The sequence below is a fragment of the Corvus kubaryi genome, unplaced genomic scaffold (assembly GCF_017639235.1).
Source record: "Corvus kubaryi isolate FWS band 111438036 unplaced genomic scaffold, C.kubaryi_AGA036_p1.0 134, whole genome shotgun sequence".
NCBI classification, from domain to species: Eukaryota; Metazoa; Chordata; class Aves; order Passeriformes; family Corvidae; genus Corvus; species Corvus kubaryi.
The window spans coordinates 13,097,490-13,120,161 of record NW_024580668.1 but is presented as its reverse complement, the minus strand read 5'-3'; the positions used below and the strand labels follow the sequence as shown (position 1 = coordinate 13,120,161).

Genomic DNA, 22,672 nt, shown 5'->3' with positions numbered 1-22,672 from the left:
GTCCAATTGGGGGGGTCCTTGCTACCTGGGAAAGCTAACTATGTTTGCCCCTTCTATACAAGCATGGAAAAACATTACAGCATCAGAAAGTTGGAAAAATAGGATGTGAAATAGATACCAGCGTAGTGTTTCCACATTTGATAAAGATTGTAATGATAAGGTAAACAGTATGAGTTTGAGTGCATTTATACCATTGGCTATTTTTAACCCAGGGGGTGCTGCAGCTCATGGCTATAACAATCTGAAAAAGTTGGCCTGTTGGTCAGAAAAGGAATTTAATAGGACTTCCCATATATTAATGAGCTTTTAACTGATGTAGATAGCATTAGGCATGCTGTACTACAAAATCGAGCTGTGACTGATTTTTTATTGCTAGCTCACGGCCATGGTTGCAAAGAGTTTGAAGGTATGTGTTGTATGAACCTATCAGACCATTCCCAGAGTATCCATCGACAGCTCTCAGAACTGCAAGATGCTTTTCAGAAGATACAGATCCATACAGACAGCTTCTCTGAGTGGCTGTCCTCGCTTGGTCTGACAGGGTGGTTAGGAAACCTGGTTCAAGAAGGGTTACGTCTGCTAGCTACACTAGTAATTGTAGCAATAATAATTTGTTGTGGTTTTGGGTGCATACGGAAAGCTTTAGAGAAAGTTGTTCATCGAGCTTGGCTTATGCAAGAAGAAAAAGGAGGAATTGTAGAGAAATGGCTGAGTGAACAGGGACACGTCTACGTGCACAATCCAGGCTATATTAGTGAACTGTCCTTGACTAGGGAAAAAAGAGAAGAGCAATGCTGATGTGGCAAGCCGACAGGATGTTGGGGAGGGGGATGCTGACCATAGAAAGAGAAAGATTTATGTCAGTTAGTTGTGTGCATATTAATCTGTAACCAATCGCTCGCTATTAAAGGCCGCGTGAACAGTAGCTGTACCCCAATAGTATGGAGCTTGCTTATGCGTGCTTGCGGAATTAGGGTATAACTATGGGACTGACAGTAGAATAAATGGAGTTCCATCATATCTCTGTGAGAAGCGTGGTTCATCCCGGCAGATCTCTGGCTATTCACAGCCACACTGATCTCAAACATATATTCCCCCTCCTATTGAAGTTGCTCCAATTTTCCCCTTTGAGAGCTCCATTAGCACTTTTGACAGCAATGTAACACTGTGAGCTCATTTCCACCACAATCCCAAACCCTTTTGCACTCCTGCTTCCCAGAACAGCATTTCTCATCCCAAATGCACAACATACATTCTTTTCCTTAGGTGTTTGTCCATCGTTACTTCATTCTTAGAATGTTTGTTGTTCTCCTATGGGCAGCTAGTCCATTAATTGATGTCACTTCCAGACATTTGTCTTCATCCTTACTTCCCACTTCTACACATGGATTTCCCTCCTTCCCTGGAAAAGCTGTGCCTCACAGTGCTTTGTAGAGACAGTCCAGATCTCCCACTGATCTTGCACAGATACCCAAGACTGCTCCAATGTCTTCCTTCCATATGGGACATGACATCTGAGTCCCTGATCCCAGGATTTTCCACATACAGACAAGAGCAACGCAAATAGTCTTATTTTCTATTTCCTCATTTCTGGGTGGGCACATGAGTACAACAGATAAACTTTGCAGCTACTCCATGCAAATCCAATGGTTCCAAGTGTTCTTACTTGTCTGTGCCACAGTCAGGATAACACAGCCTTGCCAGGATGTGGAAGGAATGTCCAGAAAGCTCTTTTTCCCCCCATCCACAGCCAGGAAGGTCTCCCCCCCCCGCCACTCAGCACTCTCAGCCAGGACAGGCCAACGTTTGTCACCAATATGCAAGTGGCGTTCTCAAGAAGAAATTGTGTTTACAAACCAATGTTAATATGCCAGACCCTCTCACTAAGGATGCCAAGGACACAGGCAGGAAAAAGAATGAGATATTTAGAAACTCCGTTACACATGGAACACAAAGACTTTCATCATTCTCTTAAATTTAACCCCTTAGTCATAGCCCCTTCAAGTTTCCCTTCAGCATGTCTGTCTGCCATTAGCTAAGCAGGAATTCCTCCCTTCTCCATGGCATCCAAGGGAAGCAGGGAGCCCCTGGGGGGCACCTTCCAGCTCTCCCCCAGCAACCTGATCCTGGGGTACAGCTGTGCTGTATCAGAGCCAGCCCCATCACCTGGAGCAGGGAAAAGACACTCAGGGCCCCAACAAGTCCAGGATGCAACATCCTGGATTGATCACCGCAAGCAGCACAGCTGCACCCCATCTCCTGGGCATGTACAACTCAGTGGGAACCTCTGCCGCCACCACAGCTCCTGTTCCTCACTCTGCTTCCCACCCTCTGCCAAGAGGTATCACATGGACCTCAGCACCTCTCCCGGCTCTGCCCTCTGACTGACAAGCAAGTTGCTTTAAATTGATCAGCATGAAAAGCCAGACAGGAAATTAATTTTGTCTTTACCACCAGATATAAACTGACCATTGTTCTTACTTACCACATTAACACCGTGGCCAGAAGGATTGCTGTTGCCCAGAGGATTTCAGAGGCAAATCCACCATCAGCCTCCACCAGTCACAGACCAAATACTCTATTAAAAAAAAAAAAAACTTTACCTTTTAGGTGACTTGATTGTAACATAAAAGCCAATTTGTTTCTGAATGTACAAATAGAACAAAGTCCAAAACAACAGAGGCTTCAAAGGGAACACCAACAGGAAATCTCCCACAGCCATGCCTGTAAAGCCTGTATCTAGTCATGCATTGGAAGAGAGGAGAAGGACATGTCAAAAAAGCAATGTCTCTTAGTCAAAGCCACGTGCAAGTTCTTACAAGACAGCAAAGGGATAAGGATTTAAAATAGGGGTTTCTCTAGACAGTGAAAATGGAGCAGCAATAGCTTGACAACTTCCTCTTTCATACAATGTTCAAAGGCACTTCCCTGGTTTCCCTTCTTCACATGCTCACCTTCCTGGAGACAGTTCCATAGAACTGGAAATCATTATAACTTAGATTTCCCCCAACTGAGCTAGAAAGACTTAAATATGCCAAAAAAATGAGGAACAGGGGAGAGCACTTAAAGAATGCTTTCAAAAAAATACCCTAAATCTCAGTATGAAGGCAAGAGCACATTTTCAAACAATCAAAGAGTCCTGCCCCTCAGCTCCAAACAACCCTAGGACCAGGAAAACATGTCATTTTAATAGACAAAATATTGTAAGAGGTTGATGGTATTAAAACAGAATGCTAGAATTACTTAAAAACAGGAAACAAAATTATACTCTTTGGAGACAGATTAAATTCCAAGCTGTCCCTTGAAGGAATGCTAAATAGCCATCTTAAATTAGGTGCTAACTGTTAAGCTGGTGAAGCTGGGTAAGAAGCTCCTTTTCAGTAAGACAGGGAGTAGCCAGGTAATTATCACTAACTTAATGACCCTGTGGATAATTAAGTTGTTGTGTGGGCATTGGCTTGACTCAGATCCTAGCAAAATTTTGGAGTGGAAAATAGAGAACTTGATTAAAGGTGACTAGAGTGGAGTAAGGAGATTATTTGGCACAGTCAAGGTCACTAAAGGAGCACCACCCCTGCCTCTAATGAAAACTTAGGAAGCTGAACAGGAGAGCTATGTGGATAACCAAAGAACTGGAAGAGAAATCATTTCTATTTAGTAATTCTACAGGTTCAACCTGTTTACCCGAGCTGGGAGATTATTAGGAAGTTGCTTGCTCATCCAAGCACCTCTCAGGAGGGGAAAAAAGAAAGTAAATGCATTTTCCACAGTGAAGAAGAAGAAGGTTTAGAAGGATTCAGTTCCTAGAAATTGAAATAAGACAAATTTACAGCAATGAATTACCAGAGATGTTATCACTTGGTTCAACTAAGCCTGAAGTACTGAAATCCAGGCAGGACCTCCGGCCTGTCCTGGAAGAAATCAGACCATGTGATCCCAATGGTCTTGTTTGCTTTTGCAAGCTGCAGCTTCATTACAACTTTTCTCCCTCCAAGGTATTTAGCAGCACATTGTTAATCCAGACTTGTTCTGGGGATTTCAGGCTACTTTCTCAAGGTTCCTCTAAATTACGGGTTCAGTAGTGTGGAAAAAAGAGGTTCACTTTTGAAAAATTTAAAAAAAGTTTAATAAAAGGGACAATTAGGAGACAATAGCAAAAAGGGTGTTACGGCCGCGTGCTTTGGCAGAGCCAAAGGCACACCTCTACATCCAAAAGATCGGCTTTAAAAATACATCTCTTATTGCACATTCATCACAATCATGAATGATTCATAAAGTCTTTGGAGTTTCTGTGTATCATCCCATCAGCCTTATCTTCTCCTTGGCTCCATTCCGTCTCTGCTCCCTCCATAAATTCTTCTCTCTGGTTTCTGGTGTTCTTCTTCTCTGGTAAGATATTCCAGGAACGTGAAGGCTTTCTCTGCCTATCTTTTCTAAACTGACTACATAAACAATAGACATTCTATATCATGTATTACATTACAGAACCTAGGTAAAATTTTTCTAACATTATGTACCATGCGAAAAGCCAGCATCACAATACATTCATAACAGTAGTCACTTCTAAAGCCTTTGCAAACACAGTAATCAGCACAATAGCTCTGGTACAGGCCACATCCCTGAAACCATTTGCAAGAGCCGCATCATTCATCCCCATCCCTGCAAACAGGCTTTAGAATTACTGATTCCCTGGGCCTTTTCCACCTGGGTAGAACACAGCTCGCACCAGAGTTACTTCTTTAGATGTTAGTCTTTCTCTTATTAATCTATTTCTAGTTTGGAGATTCACTCCATCCTCAGTTGTGGCATGACATCTGTATGAAAAGTGAGACAAGGATCCAACCCTTGATGGTGCTTTGTATCCACCATCACACTGGATAGTTCCTGGGAGGGTGCGGTTTTGTCTGGTTTGGGGGCTCTTTTTGCATCTGAGTTAGTTTTGCATATGAGAAGTGTCAGGGCAGACTGACTGACAGACATCTAATTCATTCCTAATTCTCCCCGACTTTGAAGACTGAATAATTATCTCCAGGCAAGGATTGTAGTGCTTTCCTACCCTGCACATGGCAAAGGTTTCCCTTACATCTCATCTGAACCTTTTCTCCTGTAATTCAAACCTCTGCTTGTTCTGTCCATCCTGAACAAAGAATGGAGCATCTGAGCAGGAATGGCTCCAAGTGGGCAGTAGGAGAGAGGAGAACAAGCAGAGTCATTTATCCTGAGTTGTAGAGGCTGTGATGGACAAGTTTTACTTCTAAGAGGACTCTTCCTTTTCAGTCTTACCACAGTTATCTCTGAAAGCCAGTGAGTCTTGGCTCCTCGCTGCCATAAAGTGCGATTCCCACCTTTTTTTACCTGGAATTTGAGCTATGATGGCACATAGAGAGAGAGAACTCAGCTGAAGATCCTCCAGAAGGAAATTTGTTTTCTTCATTTTCAGCCTATCCAAGCTCAAGTGGTTTTGGTCTGAACAGTCTGACATATGCCTAATTACAGGGGGCTTGATAAACCAGTGTAGCTGTGAGAGAAAAATACACACAGGGTGGTTCGAAAGAGTCTGTGCTGAGCTGTCCCCCCTCACATACACACAGAGAATTAAAAACAGTTGCATTTGTATTTATTTACACAATAATGTATACAGCATCTGTAAATCAGCAGTTTTAAATATATGCAAGCCCAATTATGCCTGACACTGCATATTCCTGCACATGGCAAATCTTTTTTATATTGTCTGACCTTCCTAACTGCTCTGTAGGCATCAAGGAGCCCCACACAGTTGGAGGTCATAGGAAGGATTGATGCAAAAAAAGGGAACTTTTGCCAGGTGGGGTATAAGGAAGCTGGGTGTAAAGCGCAGGATCACTGGAGATGTTGCTGGATCACCTTTTATCTCAGGCAATTATTATTCTTTGCTGGCATTTATTCTGACTTACACACATTTTTGCTCCACATGGGTGACCAAAACTGGACATGGTTCTCTAAATGAAGGCCAGTATGTGCATAGAATATTAAATGCTTTCATATTGCAGTTACAAAATACTTCTCTAGACACACCCTGGAATTCAATTTCCTTTTTATACACTGCTGCATCATGTTCTCGCTCTTGGTTATGCTGCGAACAATACAGCCAGTTCATCTATAATTCGAAATGCAGAAGTCATTACCTTCAGAAATGGTTTTTTGCTCTCAAGCTTAAGTGTTTGAATGTGGCCTCTGCACTGTTGCATCTCATCAAGTTTCACTGCTTCATTCTTCAGGATTATCCAGCTGGAGATGCTGAGGACAAGGTAGGGAAGCAATAAAAGTGCAAAGGAAAAAGAACTAAATACATGGCAGGCAAGAGAAAATTGCCTAGAGGGAATTCTGTCAAAAGTAACAAGGCACAGTGGATGGTTGAAAATGAAAGAAAACAGAAAATCGAAATAAAAGGAGCAAGAAGGGTAGATTGAGTTCAGAAAGTTAAAAAAAGGTTAAAATTGCACAGAAACAGTATATTGCATCAAACACTACAGAATTCTCTCTGGTGCACTTCTCTCTGTACAACAAACACAATTCATTTTAGTGAACTGATTGTGGGGTTGGTATAGAGGAACTAGAGAAGAGACAGTGCCTCTTGGACCAGGCCCCTGTTACTTGGGAATGACAAAAATATACACAAAAGACCAGACAGAGTCTGGGAGAAAGAACTAAAGGAATGAGAATGAGCTGAGAGAAGCCCTCCAACACCACTTGCCAGTTTGACTTTGGTCAATAGTATTTTACAGGCTTCAATTTAAAGGGAAAAAGAAGCAGAAATCTGGATGTAATGCACTGGCATCCCATAGCAATCCTAATCCCAGAAATTCATGTCCTTTTTTTTTCTGCTTGAAAACAAGTGCAGATGACACCATTTTATACAGATGAAAAAGGATTTAAACCCATTTTATTAAAAGGGAAAGCTGAGTTCTTTCAGCCACCTGGCCACAGCAGGGAGGAATTTGGTGTGCTGCCATCCCACCATGCTCCGAGCGAGGGTCTCGCACAGGCAGCAGGAATGTCCCTCTCTGGCAGCATCTGGGCACATGGATGAAATCCCTGACTGGAAGGAGTGTAAGCACCAAGCTTCACTTGCAGCTCTTCCTCCAGGGTCATTCCTGGGAAGCCTAAGGGAAATTATATAGGCTGGAGGAAAACATTAGCTGGTAGTTTTAAGTAGAGGCATTAGAGGAAAACTGTAAAAAGAGCCTCAACTGTTACACTTAAAAGAAAAAAGACTTGGACCTGATTTTGTTTGAAAGTCTGAAAAAAATTGTTTTTCAGCTACAGACATGGCTGTCTCCATAGACAGCACATGGATCAGTTCTAACCACACCTAGTTTATATTTAGACCCAAGCACAACAACTGAGTGCTTTGCATTTTTTTTTAAAACGAGCCAAAATGCAAAGGCAGGACCTGAAATAATGAATGAAATGTGAGACTGGAACACTCTTGGAACCTGCTTTCCACAACCATGGGCAGCTTTTTATGAGCAAATCAGAAAAGAGAAGTTAGAATGAATGATGCCCAGAAATAAGTACACAAATGGGACAATCCAATAGTGACATTTATCCTGTCTCTTGAATAACAAAAAATAGATATATGGAGGAGTGGAATCAATAATCATTGACTCATAACTAAGGGATCATGTTCAGAACAAACACAACAGCTCTTGTGGCTTGTGTAAACGCATTTGTGCAATGATTACTGTAGTTACGTGTAAAGGTTAATCTGAATTCCTGATTCAATGTCAAAACCCAGTGGGATTAGCACTGTACTACTCATGGCTTCCAGAACAGCCAAGTTTGGCAGAGCTGGAGTGCTGGGGTAATTATAATGATTTACCAAAATATGAATATCGATCTAATATCGATATCCAACTGAAACGGACAAAAACTCTCTAACAGTTTCAAACATACCTCTTTGTCCATGGTTCCGGCAGGTGCTGGTCTCTCCCTGGGGTGTCAGAGGATCAAGGAGCCCCCTCTCCCCAAAAGTGTGGGGCAGGCGCCCAAGGGGGGTCCCCAGACCCCTGACCCCACAGCCAGATTGAGCAGGGTCCCACCTGGGGCACCAAAATGATTTACCAAAATATGAATATCGATCTAATATCGATATTCAACTGAGACAGACAAAAACTCTCTAACAGTTTAGAGTTAGAAAGTGCATGTTTTATTTGGCACCGGGCACTGCGTGGGATAGCTCCCTAAGACACAGGGCCCCGATCCAAGCAAACATGATACCTTTTATTCCCAAAAATTACGAATATCCAAAATACAAATGAATATTCATGACATTAACACCTCCCATTCTCCGCTTCATATGGAAATGAGCTTACATGTCATTAAGCATGCGTAGTGTGTATCCTGAATGGAGTCGGTGGTCTCAAATTGAGTCAGTGGTCCCAAGAAAGATGAAGTAACTCATCTTCCTCATTTTGACCTTTTTGCTTCTCTGAACTTTAACAATCCTAATTACTTTAGTGACCTGTAAGTTTCTTCTTGCGTGACTTTTGGATAGGTTACCACAAAGGGAGGAAATTGGTAATTGTCCTTGTTCCCTACACCAACTTATCAATGTTTCTACTCCTCGTTCTAAGCACAGCTAAGCAAACACGCAAATGACAGATCATCAGTTATTTGGTAATCAGTTACTAACATCTAAAACCCTATTTCAGGTCCAGCTCTCCTAACTATTTTAATTAACTCTCACTGGGCCCAAATTCTTTCCTATTCCACCCATTCCAACACAGCTAGCCTATAACTAAAATCTTTATGTTTCTTCTAAATCTATATTTCAATAACCCCAGTGATCTGCACTAATGAAACACAAACCCTGCAGAGAGGTGTCCATTCAAGCACTGGGGTTGGCAGTGGCCATGACACTTCTCTCTGGGCAGTGCAGTGGTATTTATATATCCTGCATCTCACTGTGCTGCAGAAAAGAGGAAAACTGAGAGTATATTGAGGGTTTCCTACTACGATCAGTAGCAGATGGGGATACATGGGATATCTCCCAAAGGGAAAAGCCACGTGTACTGAATCTGCACTGAAGGTCAAATGGAAGGGAGGGATGTGCACACAGAGACTTCCCTTACTGGGAAATAGCCTTCCCCTCTCCTGGCAAAGTCACTGGAGGTGAAAAGATTAGAAAACAAAACATTTGGAAACTGAGCTTCATGAGCAATCCCAGAGAAACCCTTCACCTCAGCCTGAGGGCAGGCTGTATAAAACAACCTGGTTGGGTCCTCCTCCAGCAACAGGAACTGTGCCACAACTGCCAAGTGGAACTTGAGTAAAATATGAATAGATCCAAATGCTGAGGAAAACATATTCCGTGGTGTAGAATCATAAAATCATAGAATCACAGAATAGTTTGGGTTGAAAGAGACCTTAGAGATGATCCAGGTCCACCCCCTGCCATGGGCAAGGACACCTCCCACTAGACCAGGTTGCTCCAAACCCTGTCCAAACTGGCCTTGGACACTTCTAGGAATGGGGCATCCATGTCCTTGCAAAATTAGTAATTCCTTTCATTTTTATTCATATTTGGATGTGCTCAAGAATTTGCTTTTTACAATTGGATTTGAAGAGCATGAAAATTTAATCCCCAAATGGTCTAAGAACTAAGACCAGAACACGACAGGGGAACAGAAACATGCTGTTTTTTCCTTTCTCATGCTTCCAAGGATCCACCTCAACACATAAAGGGCAGACCCCACCCTAACCCAGCTGGAATTGAGCATGTGTTGAGTGTATTTCTAATCTGCAGAGTCACATTTCTACATTAAGGTCTCACTCAACTTTCCGCTTATTTTAATACTGTGAAAAACAAAGGCAGATGTGCTGGGTGGGGATGGCAAAGAGCTGTCCGGGGGGGCATGGGAAAGGGGATTGAGGAGTTCAGGTATCCACCCAAACACCAAAAGCTCCTGCAAGTTCTGGCCCTGTCATTTTTCTCTCAGAGGTGTATGGCAGGTCCACGCCAAAAAGGGACACTGAGATTATCAGCCCAGTCCCCCAGCACTGAGTGAAACTGAAATTCAGTGAGATTCAGGTCAGAATCCAAGCAGAGGCACCAGGTTTCTTCTCTGGGGACACTTTGCTTGCATCAATTTCAATTTAAATTATTTTGTTTGAGGAGGAGGAGCAGCTATTTCTTTGGTTTTCCTCATGTGTTTTCACATCTTTACAGCCCTGAAAAGGCATCTATCTTTGCAGTGCATTCTGTGCAGTCAGTCCTGAGCTGTTGTTAGGAAACTTATAAGGCAGAGGAGCCCCTATGGCTGGGCCAGCAGAGCTCTGCCTGGAGCACTGCTGATTCCCATTTGTCTTAGGGGGATCCATTCCTTTCCCTCCACGTGCCCCTTAACACAGCATTTCCCTTTTTGCTGCTATTCCTTTGCTGAAACCTGATGGTTGAGGTGGGATTGCTCTGCAGACTGGATAGGACGGTTCTAGGTGACCATGGAATTCCCTCAGGAGATCCCCAGTCATCCCATTAACTTCCATGTTTCATTTCCCAAATTTTTCAGTCTCTCACCCTCTAAAAATCTCAACACCTTTCAAGGCAGCAGCTTTTTTCCTTGCATTCCCTTTTTTCCCTGTCCTCTCCTATGGTTTAGTGGGCATGGTGGTGTTTGGTCAAAGGCTGGACTTGGTGATCTTGGAGTTCTTTCCCAGCCTTAATGATTCCAGGATCCTTTCCAAAGCAGAAGCTCAGCAGCCCAGTGTAGGTGAAGATTTACTGAGTGCTGTAAAATGGTTTTCTGTATTTTATAGGTCTTTGTTTGCCTACTTTAACATCTCATTCTTCCAAGCAGCTGTTTTCAGCTCTTTATAAAGATGCCGATTTATTTATTAGTCGGTCTGAAGTTGTCAGAAAATCTGTCTAAGAAAATTTCAACTTGTCCCTTCTGGTGTTCATGGCAGACTTTTCGTGTGGGATGTCTCACACTCTTCACTCTGTTGTGGATGAAGATAAATCTCTGAACAGAGTGAAACCAGCTGTGGTAAGAAATCAGTTCTCCTCACAAGTGTTGAATATAGTCGGGTGCTTCCAGACAAACCGAATTTCCATGAAGACTTAATATGACACCACAAAAAAATTGACTAAAACTAGGAAGAAGTTGTTTCCCACCATCTGTCATTTTCCAAATTTACAGTCAGGAAAAATGCTTGTGAAAGGCAACAATTGGGGTAAAGATTAAAATTCCTTATTTACATATTGAATATAATAATCCAAAGCAGAGAGGCAATGGTACAGAAAAGGGTACTGTGATCTCTGTTGACAGTCAACAAACTTTCAAAGTGTCTGCCTTTGTTTTGGTTTTAAATAGAATTCTGTCATTCCCTTGACAATCAAGACCACTGCAACATGTTAACAATTTCCTTACACGACTTGCTAAACTGCAGCTAAAGTTCACTGCTTAAATTTCATCGCTGGGCAAGACTAAGTCTCCAAAAATTTAAAAATCGTATTTTAAAGTTCTCCTCACACATTTTAACATTGAGGAAATGGGAACCCTCTCAAGATTCCACTATTAAAGCTATTTACTTCTAAATTGTTAGGGGCTCAAAAGGAAAATAAACTTTTAAATTTAAGTGCTCAGAAAGAAACAGATGTGAAGATAGCTAGAGGTATGGAAAATAGTTCGATTGCTTTCATCAGCCTTTGATGAGTCCCAGAAGGGAAATAATGGGCAAAATGGAAAAGTAAACCTCTCTTTGGTGCCAGAAAGAGAAAACAAACTTAGGGAAGGGTTTTGCTATACGATGCAAAAGAGGAAACCCAAGATTAATCATAGAATCATGGAATATCCTGAGGTTGGAGGGACTCAGAAGGATCATCCAGTCCAACCCCTGGCCCTGTACAGGACACCCCAACAATCCCACCCTGTGCATCCCTGAGAGTGTTATCCAAACACTCCTCGAGCTCTGGCAGCTTTGGGGCCATGAACACCTTTTTGCTTCACTTCTGATTCCACTTTCTTCCTCCTTCCCTCCTCCATGAACTCAGCCGCTCACACCTCACAGATCCTACTGCTCCAGGGAGCGTTGCTTTTCCAGCCAGTGGATAGAATTTTGCAGATCAAATGCTTATTCACCAATGTGTGCAATTTCCAGGTTCAAACACTCACCCCAGGGCTGTACAATCCCTACCACCCAAGTGCTTGTGGCTAAAAACCCCCACGTGCACCAGGGTTCAAAACGAGCCAGGTTTACATTTCCACCCCATCCATCATTCAGGTGTTGCTGTTTGAAATGAAGAGATGTCAGCTGTAAAATCTTACTGTTTGCTCCAACTAAATCATATCCATTGGCAATTTTGCTGAGATAAAGACAATGAAGTACAATGAAAACAGCATGCTGGGGTGGAAGCTTGTTTAAACAGTACATTGGGGCATGGCAACGTGGTGTCCATCAGGCAGCTTTGTGACAGCCAACACTCCAGGTGGGCAGCACATGCTGACCTGAACAGCACAGGAATCTTAGGAATCTCACAGAGCATATCCTGTAACGAATGTTACTTAATGTTCCTTAAAAATGTTGCTTAAAAAAGCAAAATCTGCAGCATGAACACCACTATGTGCAAAGCAAAACAGCTTCCAGCTCACCAGCTTGCTCTCTTCACTCCAGCTCAGGCAAAAGAAAGAATTAGAGCCCAAATGTCTCCATCCACCTGCCACAGACAAGCCCTGTGTCACAGAAACATGGAAGAGATGGGGTTGGAAGTAACCTTTAAAGGTTATTTAGTCCAATTCCCCTGCCATGAGCAGGGACATCTTCATCTAAACCAGGTTACTTAAAGACCCCTCCAACCTGACCTCAAATGTTTCCTGGGATGGGGCATCAGGGCCTTCCTGGATAACCTGTGCCAGTGTTTTACCACCCTCACTGTAAAAAATTTCTTTCTTCCCTATAAGCCTAGATCTGAAAAATCAGCAAACTTAAATGTTAAGCAGGCTAAGATTTTTAGGCAATATATTATATTTGACCAACTGTATATTTGGAAAACATAGACAAGCTTTTGGGCACACAAGTAATTATTTATTTATTTTATGACTTGTAAACATATACCTCTAGAATATGAACATCACCAGGGATACTCAGGTTGGTAAAACCAGTTACATGAAAAGAAGTTCTAATTGTGACCTGAACATTATGACCTAAATGGTTATTTACACATGTAGGTGTGTGTTAGGGCAGTCTTTAGGAAGCATCAAGAAATCTCAGGGAGGTTTGGACATCTTTTGTGAAAGGAGATGGGAAAAAGCCAGTAAAAGGGCAACTCTTCCGAAGATAAGAAAAAGATCGGGGTAGGGTCCTGACCTAGCAAATATTTTCACATACTCCCATTATAAATGGACAATTGCCATGGGCAAGGGCTGAGCTTCTGTACAAGAGTTTGCAAGATGAGAGTAGGTAGAGAATTAATACACACGTGTCACCTTGATTCTTTACTAAACTGCAATAGCTGAAAATTCAAGCCCACAATTTTACCATCACAACAAAAAATTCTCATGGCAGGACTTGTTCCTTTCGGTTACTGGAATTTCTAGACAAAACAAACAAGAGGCACCTTCTCCTCTAGTAGGTGATTCAGGATCAAATCAAAGGCTCATCACGTCTCACATTACAAAATTTGAATCAACTCATTCAAAAGAGACTCCTACACACAGCCATGGCTCTGACCTAGCCAGGGTCTGAACTTTCACATCTGCTTTGAATGACTCCAGATGTGCAACATTTCAAGTCCACACACAGCAGCACTTCCTCCCCAGAGGTTAATCCTCCCCTGTAAAACTCCAGGGTCACACACATCCCTTTCAGTTTCAGCTCATTCGGATATATAAACCACAAAGGATCCAGCATATGCTTCCCTGCAAATCCCAATGGAGCCCAAACAGATCCAGGAATGAATCACGGACTCTCAGAATGGTTTGGGTTGGGGGAGACCTTAAAGCCATCCAGTTCCAACATGGGCAGGGACACCTTCCACTAGCCCAGGTTGCTCCAAGCCCCGTCCAACCTGGCCTTGGACACTTCCAGGGATCCAGGGGCAGCCACAGCTTCTCTGGGCACCCTGTACCAGGGCCTCCCCACCCTCTGAGTAAAGAACTTTTAATCTCCAATCTAAAGCTCTCTCTTTTAGTTTTAAATCATTCGGCCTTGTCCTATCACTCTCTGTCTGGGTAAAAAGTTGCTCTCCCTCTTTTTGATAACGGCTGAAGGGGTTCTCATGTCTCCCCGGAGCCTTCTCTTCTCCAGACTGAACCCTCCAAGCTCCCAGCCCAGCTCCAGAGCAGAGGTGAACATCCTCATGGCACAGATACAGCCACCAGTGGAAGCAGCCTCGATGCCCCCAGCACTGATTTGTTACATGAGCATGGCCTGCAGAACAGACAAGTTTAGCATTGATCCCAAGCACTTGGAATTAGAAGCATTAATACTGATCACCTCCCAGGGAAGAGTGGGTCAGTGGGGTTATAAAAGCAAGTGCAGAACAGACTCAGTGTAGCAGCAGTGACCAGACTGAAACCCTCCCAATGCAGAAACTTTTCATCTTTTAACTCCCCAGTAATGAAGTCATTGCAACCAGATGAATGGCCCAAAACATTTGGTTTCACTCACTCTGTTTACTGCTATGAGTAGCTTTTCACTGACACAAAGCCACCCACAAATCTGGAGGCTGGCAGCTCCCATAACTCTGACACTGAAGATAACTGATGCACATGGAAATATAAATCAGCTTTGAAATACAAGAAAGAACAAGAAAAGGAGTCCAGGCTGGTGACACACACTGTGTACCCTGCAGGGACTGTCATCTCAGGTGAATGGCCAAGCTCCACAGCTCAGATGCCTCCATAAGTATCCTAAATCCCAGGCTTCACCACATCTTGGAAGTTATTCAGTGCATAATCCCAAGGCACATAAACACGTTACAGCATTGGGCCTTTTATAACTCACATGAGTCACGTCTGCAATTTATATGGGATTACAGCAGCCACTTGGAGGTGCAATAAGGTATTACTTCATGATTTATTTTTAAGAGAAGAAAATTAACAGGAAACACAATTTGTGGGCAGCTTTAAATTGTCATTACTTTTCTATGTTTTCTAGCACAAGTTTGTAAACAAGACTTTCTGAGAGAAATTTGATGATGCGATTGAGTTTCTGCCCTTGGCCATACAATAACCATTGTAAAGCTCAGATGGGAGGACCCTCACGTCTTAGGGGGAAATAAACCTTCTGAGGAAAGAATCAGGAAAAAGACCATCTCAGGGAGTTCTGTTTGACTTAGCATTTTTCCACTCCTACAACTACAATCTTAGGTATTGCAGTACGAGAAGCAAAGTGCTGGAAATGAAATAATTGTCAGGGATTTGTTGCTAAAGCTGCACAACCTGACAGAAAACCATTGCTGAGATTCATACCCCTGCATCACTTCTACAGGTTTCCACTGACTTTGGTTTTCATGACAATGGAATTTTTCCTCCCCACGATGGAAAGAAAGAACCTCTTCCTCAGCCTCCTGCTCTGCTACAGCCTGTTCAGAGCTGCTGATTCCCACTTGGTCATTGAGGAGAAGACAGAATGTGACCTGTCCAGCAAAATGGACCTCTCAGATCTTCCACCCATCTCCATAGTAGGTGAGTAAAACTTGCCCTTTGGTGCTAAATTAACAAGATTTGCAGGAAACACTGCTGTTGATTATTCTGGATTATTTGGATAACTTTGCTTAACGCCCTTCATAGGGTGCAGAACTGTCACGGCTGCAGCACCCAAGAATGACAATGTGATAAACCTCAATTTAGAGGAAAGAAAAAAAAAATCAGACAATTTATTTTAGTTTTACAGGTTTTGCTTCCGCTCCTATCACACTATTAGACTTTATACTGAAGAGAAGTGTTTTTCTGCTAATATGGGCTGTCGTGTTTCTGTTGTTTGGTATCATGTCACAACCTTCCCAAAAGCGTCTCCAAGGAGGCCTCTCGGTGCAGCTGGCACATTGCACACACCCAGGGATCGCCAGCGAAACAGTCCGACGAAGAAGGAGCCAGAGAGTTTTCACATAAGGGTTTTACAGGAGAGCTTTAATGCATCCACACTCGTGTAAGGTCTCAGAGAAGTCCCGGGGCAGAGCAATGGGGGGCCCAGGGTAAGGGAACTGATTGAGAAACTCTGAGGGGGTATCAACGGAGCCAACCAGGGGGGCAGAACTGGGGTACCTGAACAGAACAGAACAGAGCATTCTGGGGGAAGCCTTTCAGTCACCATAAGCTGGAAAAGGACCGAGGACTTATCCCACCATAGGACTCCTTTCGTTCCTTGTCCAGCAGGCCCACCGGCCTCCACAACGGGCAATAATCTTCCTTTGAAAATCTTATGCACATGAGAAAAAAAGAACGCAATGTGAGGGTTTTAAGGGTCTGCTCTCGTGGTAGAGAAATCAACAGTATTAACAGGAATTAATATAACCTCAGTTTACCTGGTCTTTAAACAGGGGAAGAAAAGAGCACCGCAAGGGAGAGCCAGGGGTCATTTATTTATCTATCCAAGACAGGACCATGGTTACTGGCAGATGACCACCTGTCCTGTTTGGGAAGAACCTCTTTAGGGTGATGCTTAACTCTTTTCTTTGCAAAATTCTTTCCTCATGTCGGCCTTAGCTCTTTCAGTGTAATTTACAGCAACTTCTCCTTTCAAGAAACTCACAGGTGTTTGGAGATCATCAGCTACAGAACATCCATAACTGTGTCAAAATGCTAATAATTAAAAAAATAAAGCTTCTCTTGTTTAGCTCCTTTCTGCAGGCTTTTACAGCTTTAGTTTAAAGCACTCTGGTTCTTACCTTGTTTCCTGTATTTTCTCCATGCTCTTACCCAGGAGAAATATCTTTAAGGAGAAACAGTTCCCCACACGTGCATTTTCAAAGAAATCTGAACCTCTGAATCCTGACTTAACTCAGTGTTGTTTAACTGGGAGTTTAGCAAAGCTTATGCTGTTCTGCAGCCTCCCAAGCTGTACCATTTCATGGTCCTTAAGATCCTTGATGCCTTCACTCTCACGATTCCAAAAACATTTTTACCCCAATTAAAATCAGAGATATAAAATACAATGCCTTCAACTGATTTCTCCATCTTCTCACAGAAGTGAGCCCATGGCAGATGGGCTGAGCTGTGACACATTTCTCCCCACTGCTTCTTAGAGATGCATAACCCTAACTTATAACAATACAAGATAAATAAATGAAACCCCCCAAACCAGCTCAAAATATTTATTCTTCATTCTACAACTCCACAAATCTTAACAATTAGTAAATATTCAAAAATATATTGATAGAGGATCCTGGAATAGATAAGGAGCCACCATTCAGCAGTGGGGATATGGATGTTTTCTATCCCAATCATCCATTACATACAGGTTAGTCCTAATTACAAAACTCACACACACAGAATAAAGGTACCAAAAATACCACAACAGGTTGGGGAGCTGGGAAGTGTCTCACACTTTAACAGTCTTGCTGTGTTAGAGCCCAAGACAAGCCCCAGTCATGGAATTTACATTTTAGTTACAAATACCTAAAAATAGATATGGTTACAAATATATTTAGAAAGTAAAGTTACAAGCACATGAATGAAACACCTTTGCAAGTAACATTATGTAAAACGAGCCTGTGGGTGGAGAGGGAGCAAAGCACTGCAGAATGAAAGGTGCAGAATCACAGATGCAGAGTTTATGCTCAGCATAAATCAGCAGTTTTTGCTCGTGGAAAGCAGCCTACACTTGTTAATTCCTTCCAAAATTATGCATGTAGCACCACATTTTAACAGAAAAAATTATGTAATTCTAAAGATTTTTCCTACTTTTGTCCATGTGACTACTGTGCATGAGCACCCCAGTCTTTTTCAGAGACCTTTAATTTTATTTCTCTGAAATAATTCCTTGTTTGCATCTACCAAACAATGTGTAAAAAATCCCTTCTAAAATACAAATACCAGTTGCTCTTCTGCTTTGTACAAGCAGCAGTGACAGAGTTCAGACACTCTGAATTGAGATGAACATCACTGCAAAACATGCAGCAATGAGGTGGCAATACAGGTTATCTGCCTCCTCTCACACAAAAATAGGACTATCTCGGTGAAATAACATTCTGTAAAATTGATTTCATATTTTGCTGTGCTATTCTCATTGAAGATTTAACTAGAAGATCCCAGAAAGTCAGCAGGAAAGAGGCAGAGAACAGGAAATCTTCCCAGGTAGGTGGTTGTTCAGAAAACTTTGTTGGATTAGAACAGTTTGCTACTTCTTTGCTACTTCCCTCAGTGCATTCATTTGCAAGGCTTTTACTGCCATTCCCTGATTTAAATCATTTACGTACAGTTTAAAGCTCTAAATATTGTAAAAATAGATGCAAAACAATAATGGTGGAAAGAAAATTAGAAGGTGTGGCTGCCCCATCCCTGGCAGTGTTCAAGGCCACGTTGGATGGGCCTTGGATCAACCTGGGATAGTAGAAGGTGTCCCTGACCATGGCAAGGGGTGGGATGAGGTGGGCTTTAAAATCCCTTCCCATCCAAACAATTCCATAACTCTGAGTTTCAGAAGTGCACAAGGTGCCTGGGCTCCAGAGATCCCTCCTGGCTCCCAGGCACATGCTGAGCAACCCAAAATTTTCCACCTTTCCAAGTCCCCAGCAGAGAAGCTGCACTCCTTGGGGGGATGAGAGGTCTTTCTCCACTCACTCAGCTGTGTGTGCAGTTAAGGATTCCCACGGATGGAGGACCACCGAGCTCACGAGGTGGAGCATTGCCAAGTCACTCCCCTGCTCTCTCAGTGTCAGAGCTCAGCAAACAAGAGCCTGACAGGGAGTTTTCCCTCATCTGAAAAGCTGGGAGATCCAAACAGAACACCTTAATTGGTTTTACTGATAACTTCACTATCTGTGCACATTTTTGCACCCCTTTCTTCTCTGCTGCCACGCTCCTCCCTACAGACCCTTTTCCAGCGCTCCATCCAGTCATGGTCAAAATGAAGTTTGTCATTTTGCTCAGAAGCTTGGTCTCAAGCCACCCTTCCCCATTTCCCAGCCCCCCCACACCTCTGCACTGCTAACGCAGCTCCCACTGCCACAGCCACCTCCTCATCCCCCCAGAACCTCCCTCTGTTCACTCCCCGAGCCACCCTCATTTCACCTGTCTATGAATTCTCCTGGTTTTGTCTTCCAGAAAAAGGCTGAACACAAGGCATCTCTGAAGCCAAGGCCCCCGCCTGCTGCTAACTGTGTGCCAACCTTCAAAACCTGCAAGCCACACTTGAATTCCTGCTGTCACTACTGTGCTTTGTGCAAGTGCCGCATCTTCCAGACGATCTGCAGGTGCCTGATGTTAAACCCCAAGTGCTAAGCCAAGTCGGAAACACGAAAAGGATTCTGTCTCTCATTTGCTTCTCAAGTGGATATTCCAAATTGCCCCATGTGTATAGCAATCAAAATAGAGAGTTCTGAAGCTTGGATTTGCCCCTTTTAAAATTTAATGGACAGTCTTTATTATGGGGTTAATGTTGTCACAAGCAGGATGTTATTTCAGGGAGCAAACAACCAGGGAGATTGGCACTGATTAGGTATTTTTGGCAAAAGAGCTGTGTTTTATGATGAATTCTGGATTTCTGTGGGTTTGGGGGTTTATTTGAAGGGTCATATTAATGCTAGCCTGCAGAATTGTCTAACCAGCACCACAAAACCTGCCCCAATGGCACCCAAACGGCCACTGAAACAGGACTGGTTAGGCCAGTGAGGGACTAGAGCTTGGCTTTGCCCATAGGGACATCATCAGCCTCCAGCACAGCCAAAGTATCAGGCTGGAAATGCAGAGTTTGGGGTTAACTCCATTTTCACATATTCAACAAAAATCAGGACAAGAATTTATGTAGGTTATTCCACCTGAAAAGATGGACCCAATGCTATAAGGCCATTTTTCAGTCATTCTCAGCTGTGCATCCACCTTCAGGGGTTTCAGTCATTACCAGACAGTAACTCCCAGGGCTCTGACATACATATATACTTGAACCCTAAATGTATCTGTGCCTTGTAATATAAAAATCAGATTTTTTTTCCCCAGCCATGTCCATAGGAATCAGCTCCTCAGCCCTTCTTCTCCTGCTGCCAAGGACACTGCATGTATAGAGCCCAAAAGCAGGAAGACATATCTGAGACTTTGAGGAAGAAAGGAAAGATCAGCAAAAGATGAATTTATATCCCACATGTGCATCTTGAAGCAAACCATTCCAAGCAATCAACCCCTTTCTTTCCCCTTTCTTGTTCTTCTCCCAGAACCAACTCCAAGGGTGAATTCAGGCAGGAATGTCCATGTGCTGCAGCAACCAGGGGAAAAAAATACATCACATGCTGTATCAAGCCTTTAAGGCTCAGAAAGAGATGGGTGAAGCTCAAGGCAACAGAAGATTTTTTTTCTCTTGTTCTTGAAGTTCTTTGCCTTAAACTTGAGGTATCCAAGAGGGCACAGGAGGAAAACCTTTCTTGGTTAAACTCCCAGGAGAGCAAGGAGGGAGCAGACCCAGGAAGCATCCCTGACATTGAAGACTTTTTATCTGCCAGACTCCAGCTCTTGCTGTTTACCTCCTCTGTTCTGTACCTACAGTGTCTCTCCCCTGCTCCCATACACTCTTTTTACTTCTGTGCTACTTCCTTGGTTTTAGCATTTTTCCTTTATCCAACTGCTATTCCCAGTCACCACAGGAACACTCCAGGGCTAACCCACATGTCCCATGTTCTCTCCACCTGCCTGCACCAGGGTCTCTTCCAGTGCTCTTTAGCTTTCACAATCAGATTTTTTCCTAACCATGAATTTCTAATCCCAATCAGGAATTTTCTAATCCCCTGTGCAGCTCTCATTGAGAAGACAGTTGTTTCCTGATTTATTTCTAAACACAGCTGAGGGCTACAAAAATCTTCCAGGCAGGAAAAGACGATACAGATGACTCCAAAGGGGCTCAAGCCACATGAAGGGGTGTTTTTAATTCTAAAAATCAGTCTAAAGCCCAGGATTCAAAACTAAGGTCGTATATTGACAATAATTTTTGTTCATACTAGATATATATATATATAGATAGATGTCAGATTAATCTAATGAAGAGCCCGAATGACAACAGAATGTCATTGTGTTCCTTTTATATGGTACATCAATTGAGATGTCTGATACAAGTTTGAATTCTTGTAAATACACGTAAGTGTGTCTTTTAACCAGATATCTTGGCTCAGGAATCTGTAAGCCACTCAGTCATTATGGAAAAGGAGATGAGAAGGAAGAACAATACATCACAATGGATTTCAGAATGTGGCCCCTTCTTTTACTAGGTAAAGATTTAGGTTCCATCAAATTGTTTCAAAATTCTCATAACTATAACAAACTGTTGTTGATTGATACTAAAAACATACCAATAATCACAGTACTTCTTATATGGAAACAAGATCATTTTCATACCAGGAAGTCCAACTGGTCAGAAAAATCATATTTTACCAGGGCCAAGAGGAGTGGGAGCAGAGGGAAGGGAAGGAAGGAGAGTCAGAAATCCAACAAACAGCTGCTCTCGACTGCAGCTCCCACTCCAGCTTTGCAGAACCTCGGAATGGCTGAGGTCAGCAGGGACCTCTGGAAGCCATCCATCTGGACCTGCTTGCCCAGGACCACGTCTGGGCAGCTTTTGAACATCTCCAAGGGGGGAAACTCTACCACCTCCCTGGGCAACCTGTCCTGGTGCTCGGTCACCCTCACTCACCATTAAAACCAGAAAAGAGAAGTTTCCTAGTGCTTGACTCTCTCCAGTATGTCCCTGTCTCTCTCGCACTGGGGAGCCCCAAGCTGGGCCCAGCAGTCCAGGGATGAGCTCCCCAGTGCTGAGCAAGGAGGGATCCCCTCCTCGACCTGCTGGTGACAATGGTCCCATCATGGCCCAGGGCACAGTTCACCTTCTGGTGACCCTTGGTCATCTTGGTGCTCACCAAATGCTTCAGGGCCTTTCCTGTCTCCCAGCTGGGTGTTCCCCAGAGTATCCTGGGGTTGTTCCTCCCCAGGGACAGGACTTTGTGCTCCTCCTTGTTGAGCTGTCCAGCCTGGCTCGGTCCCTCTGGACAGCAGCTCATCCCTCTGGCACATCAGCCACTGCTCCCAGGCCTGTGTGTCCGGACACCTCTGAGGGCTCACTCTGCCCCATCATCCACATCATTAATGGAGATGTAGCACAACATGGGGCTCTCAGACAAGGATATCAAAGTGCCAAGACCCACCCAAGGACCTAAACACATGGCAGCTGACCCAGCCAAGGACAGGATGGCACCTGTAGGCAACAAAGGAAAAGGAAAAAAGCTGCTAATAACAGTAAGGGGACTTTATAATATAGTGTCTATCTGTAGTGTATTTTTAAATTTGATTTATTAGTAAGTCTTATTTGTAACTGGAATTGATTAGAAAGAGGCTTTGCTTTCCTTGCTGTTCATCTATCACACCAAAGAATATATATAATCAAGTACTGAAATTGTTATTAGCCTTAGTGACTTGACTTTTCTGGGTAAAGATCACATTGCATGAGGTATTGACACAGGATACAGAAATCAGTAAAATATGTATACCAAATA

The 22,672-nt window shown here is 43.2% G+C and overlaps 1 protein-coding gene across 4 annotated transcripts in view; it reads left to right on the top strand.

Annotated features, from left to right (window-relative positions):
- Nucleotides 1-22,672, top strand: part of LOC121675568 (agouti signaling protein) — a 34,467-nt gene extending 11,795 nt beyond the window's left edge. For 3 of the 4 annotated variants that reach the window (XM_042051143.1, XM_042051135.1, XM_042051151.1), the window contains exons 2-5: nucleotides 15,472-15,668; nucleotides 18,217-18,278; nucleotides 19,248-19,396; nucleotides 20,139-22,672. In XM_042051143.1, coding sequence (XP_041907077.1) covers nucleotides 15,494-15,668; nucleotides 18,217-18,278; nucleotides 19,248-19,396; nucleotides 20,139-20,238 — 486 coding nt within the window. In that variant the 5' untranslated portion in view covers nucleotides 15,472-15,493 and the 3' untranslated portion in view covers nucleotides 20,239-22,672. Of the gene's footprint in view, nucleotides 1-10,947; nucleotides 11,028-15,471; nucleotides 15,669-18,216; nucleotides 18,279-19,247 lie in introns of all 4 variants that reach the window. The other variant, XM_042051159.1, reaches the window with a different exon arrangement.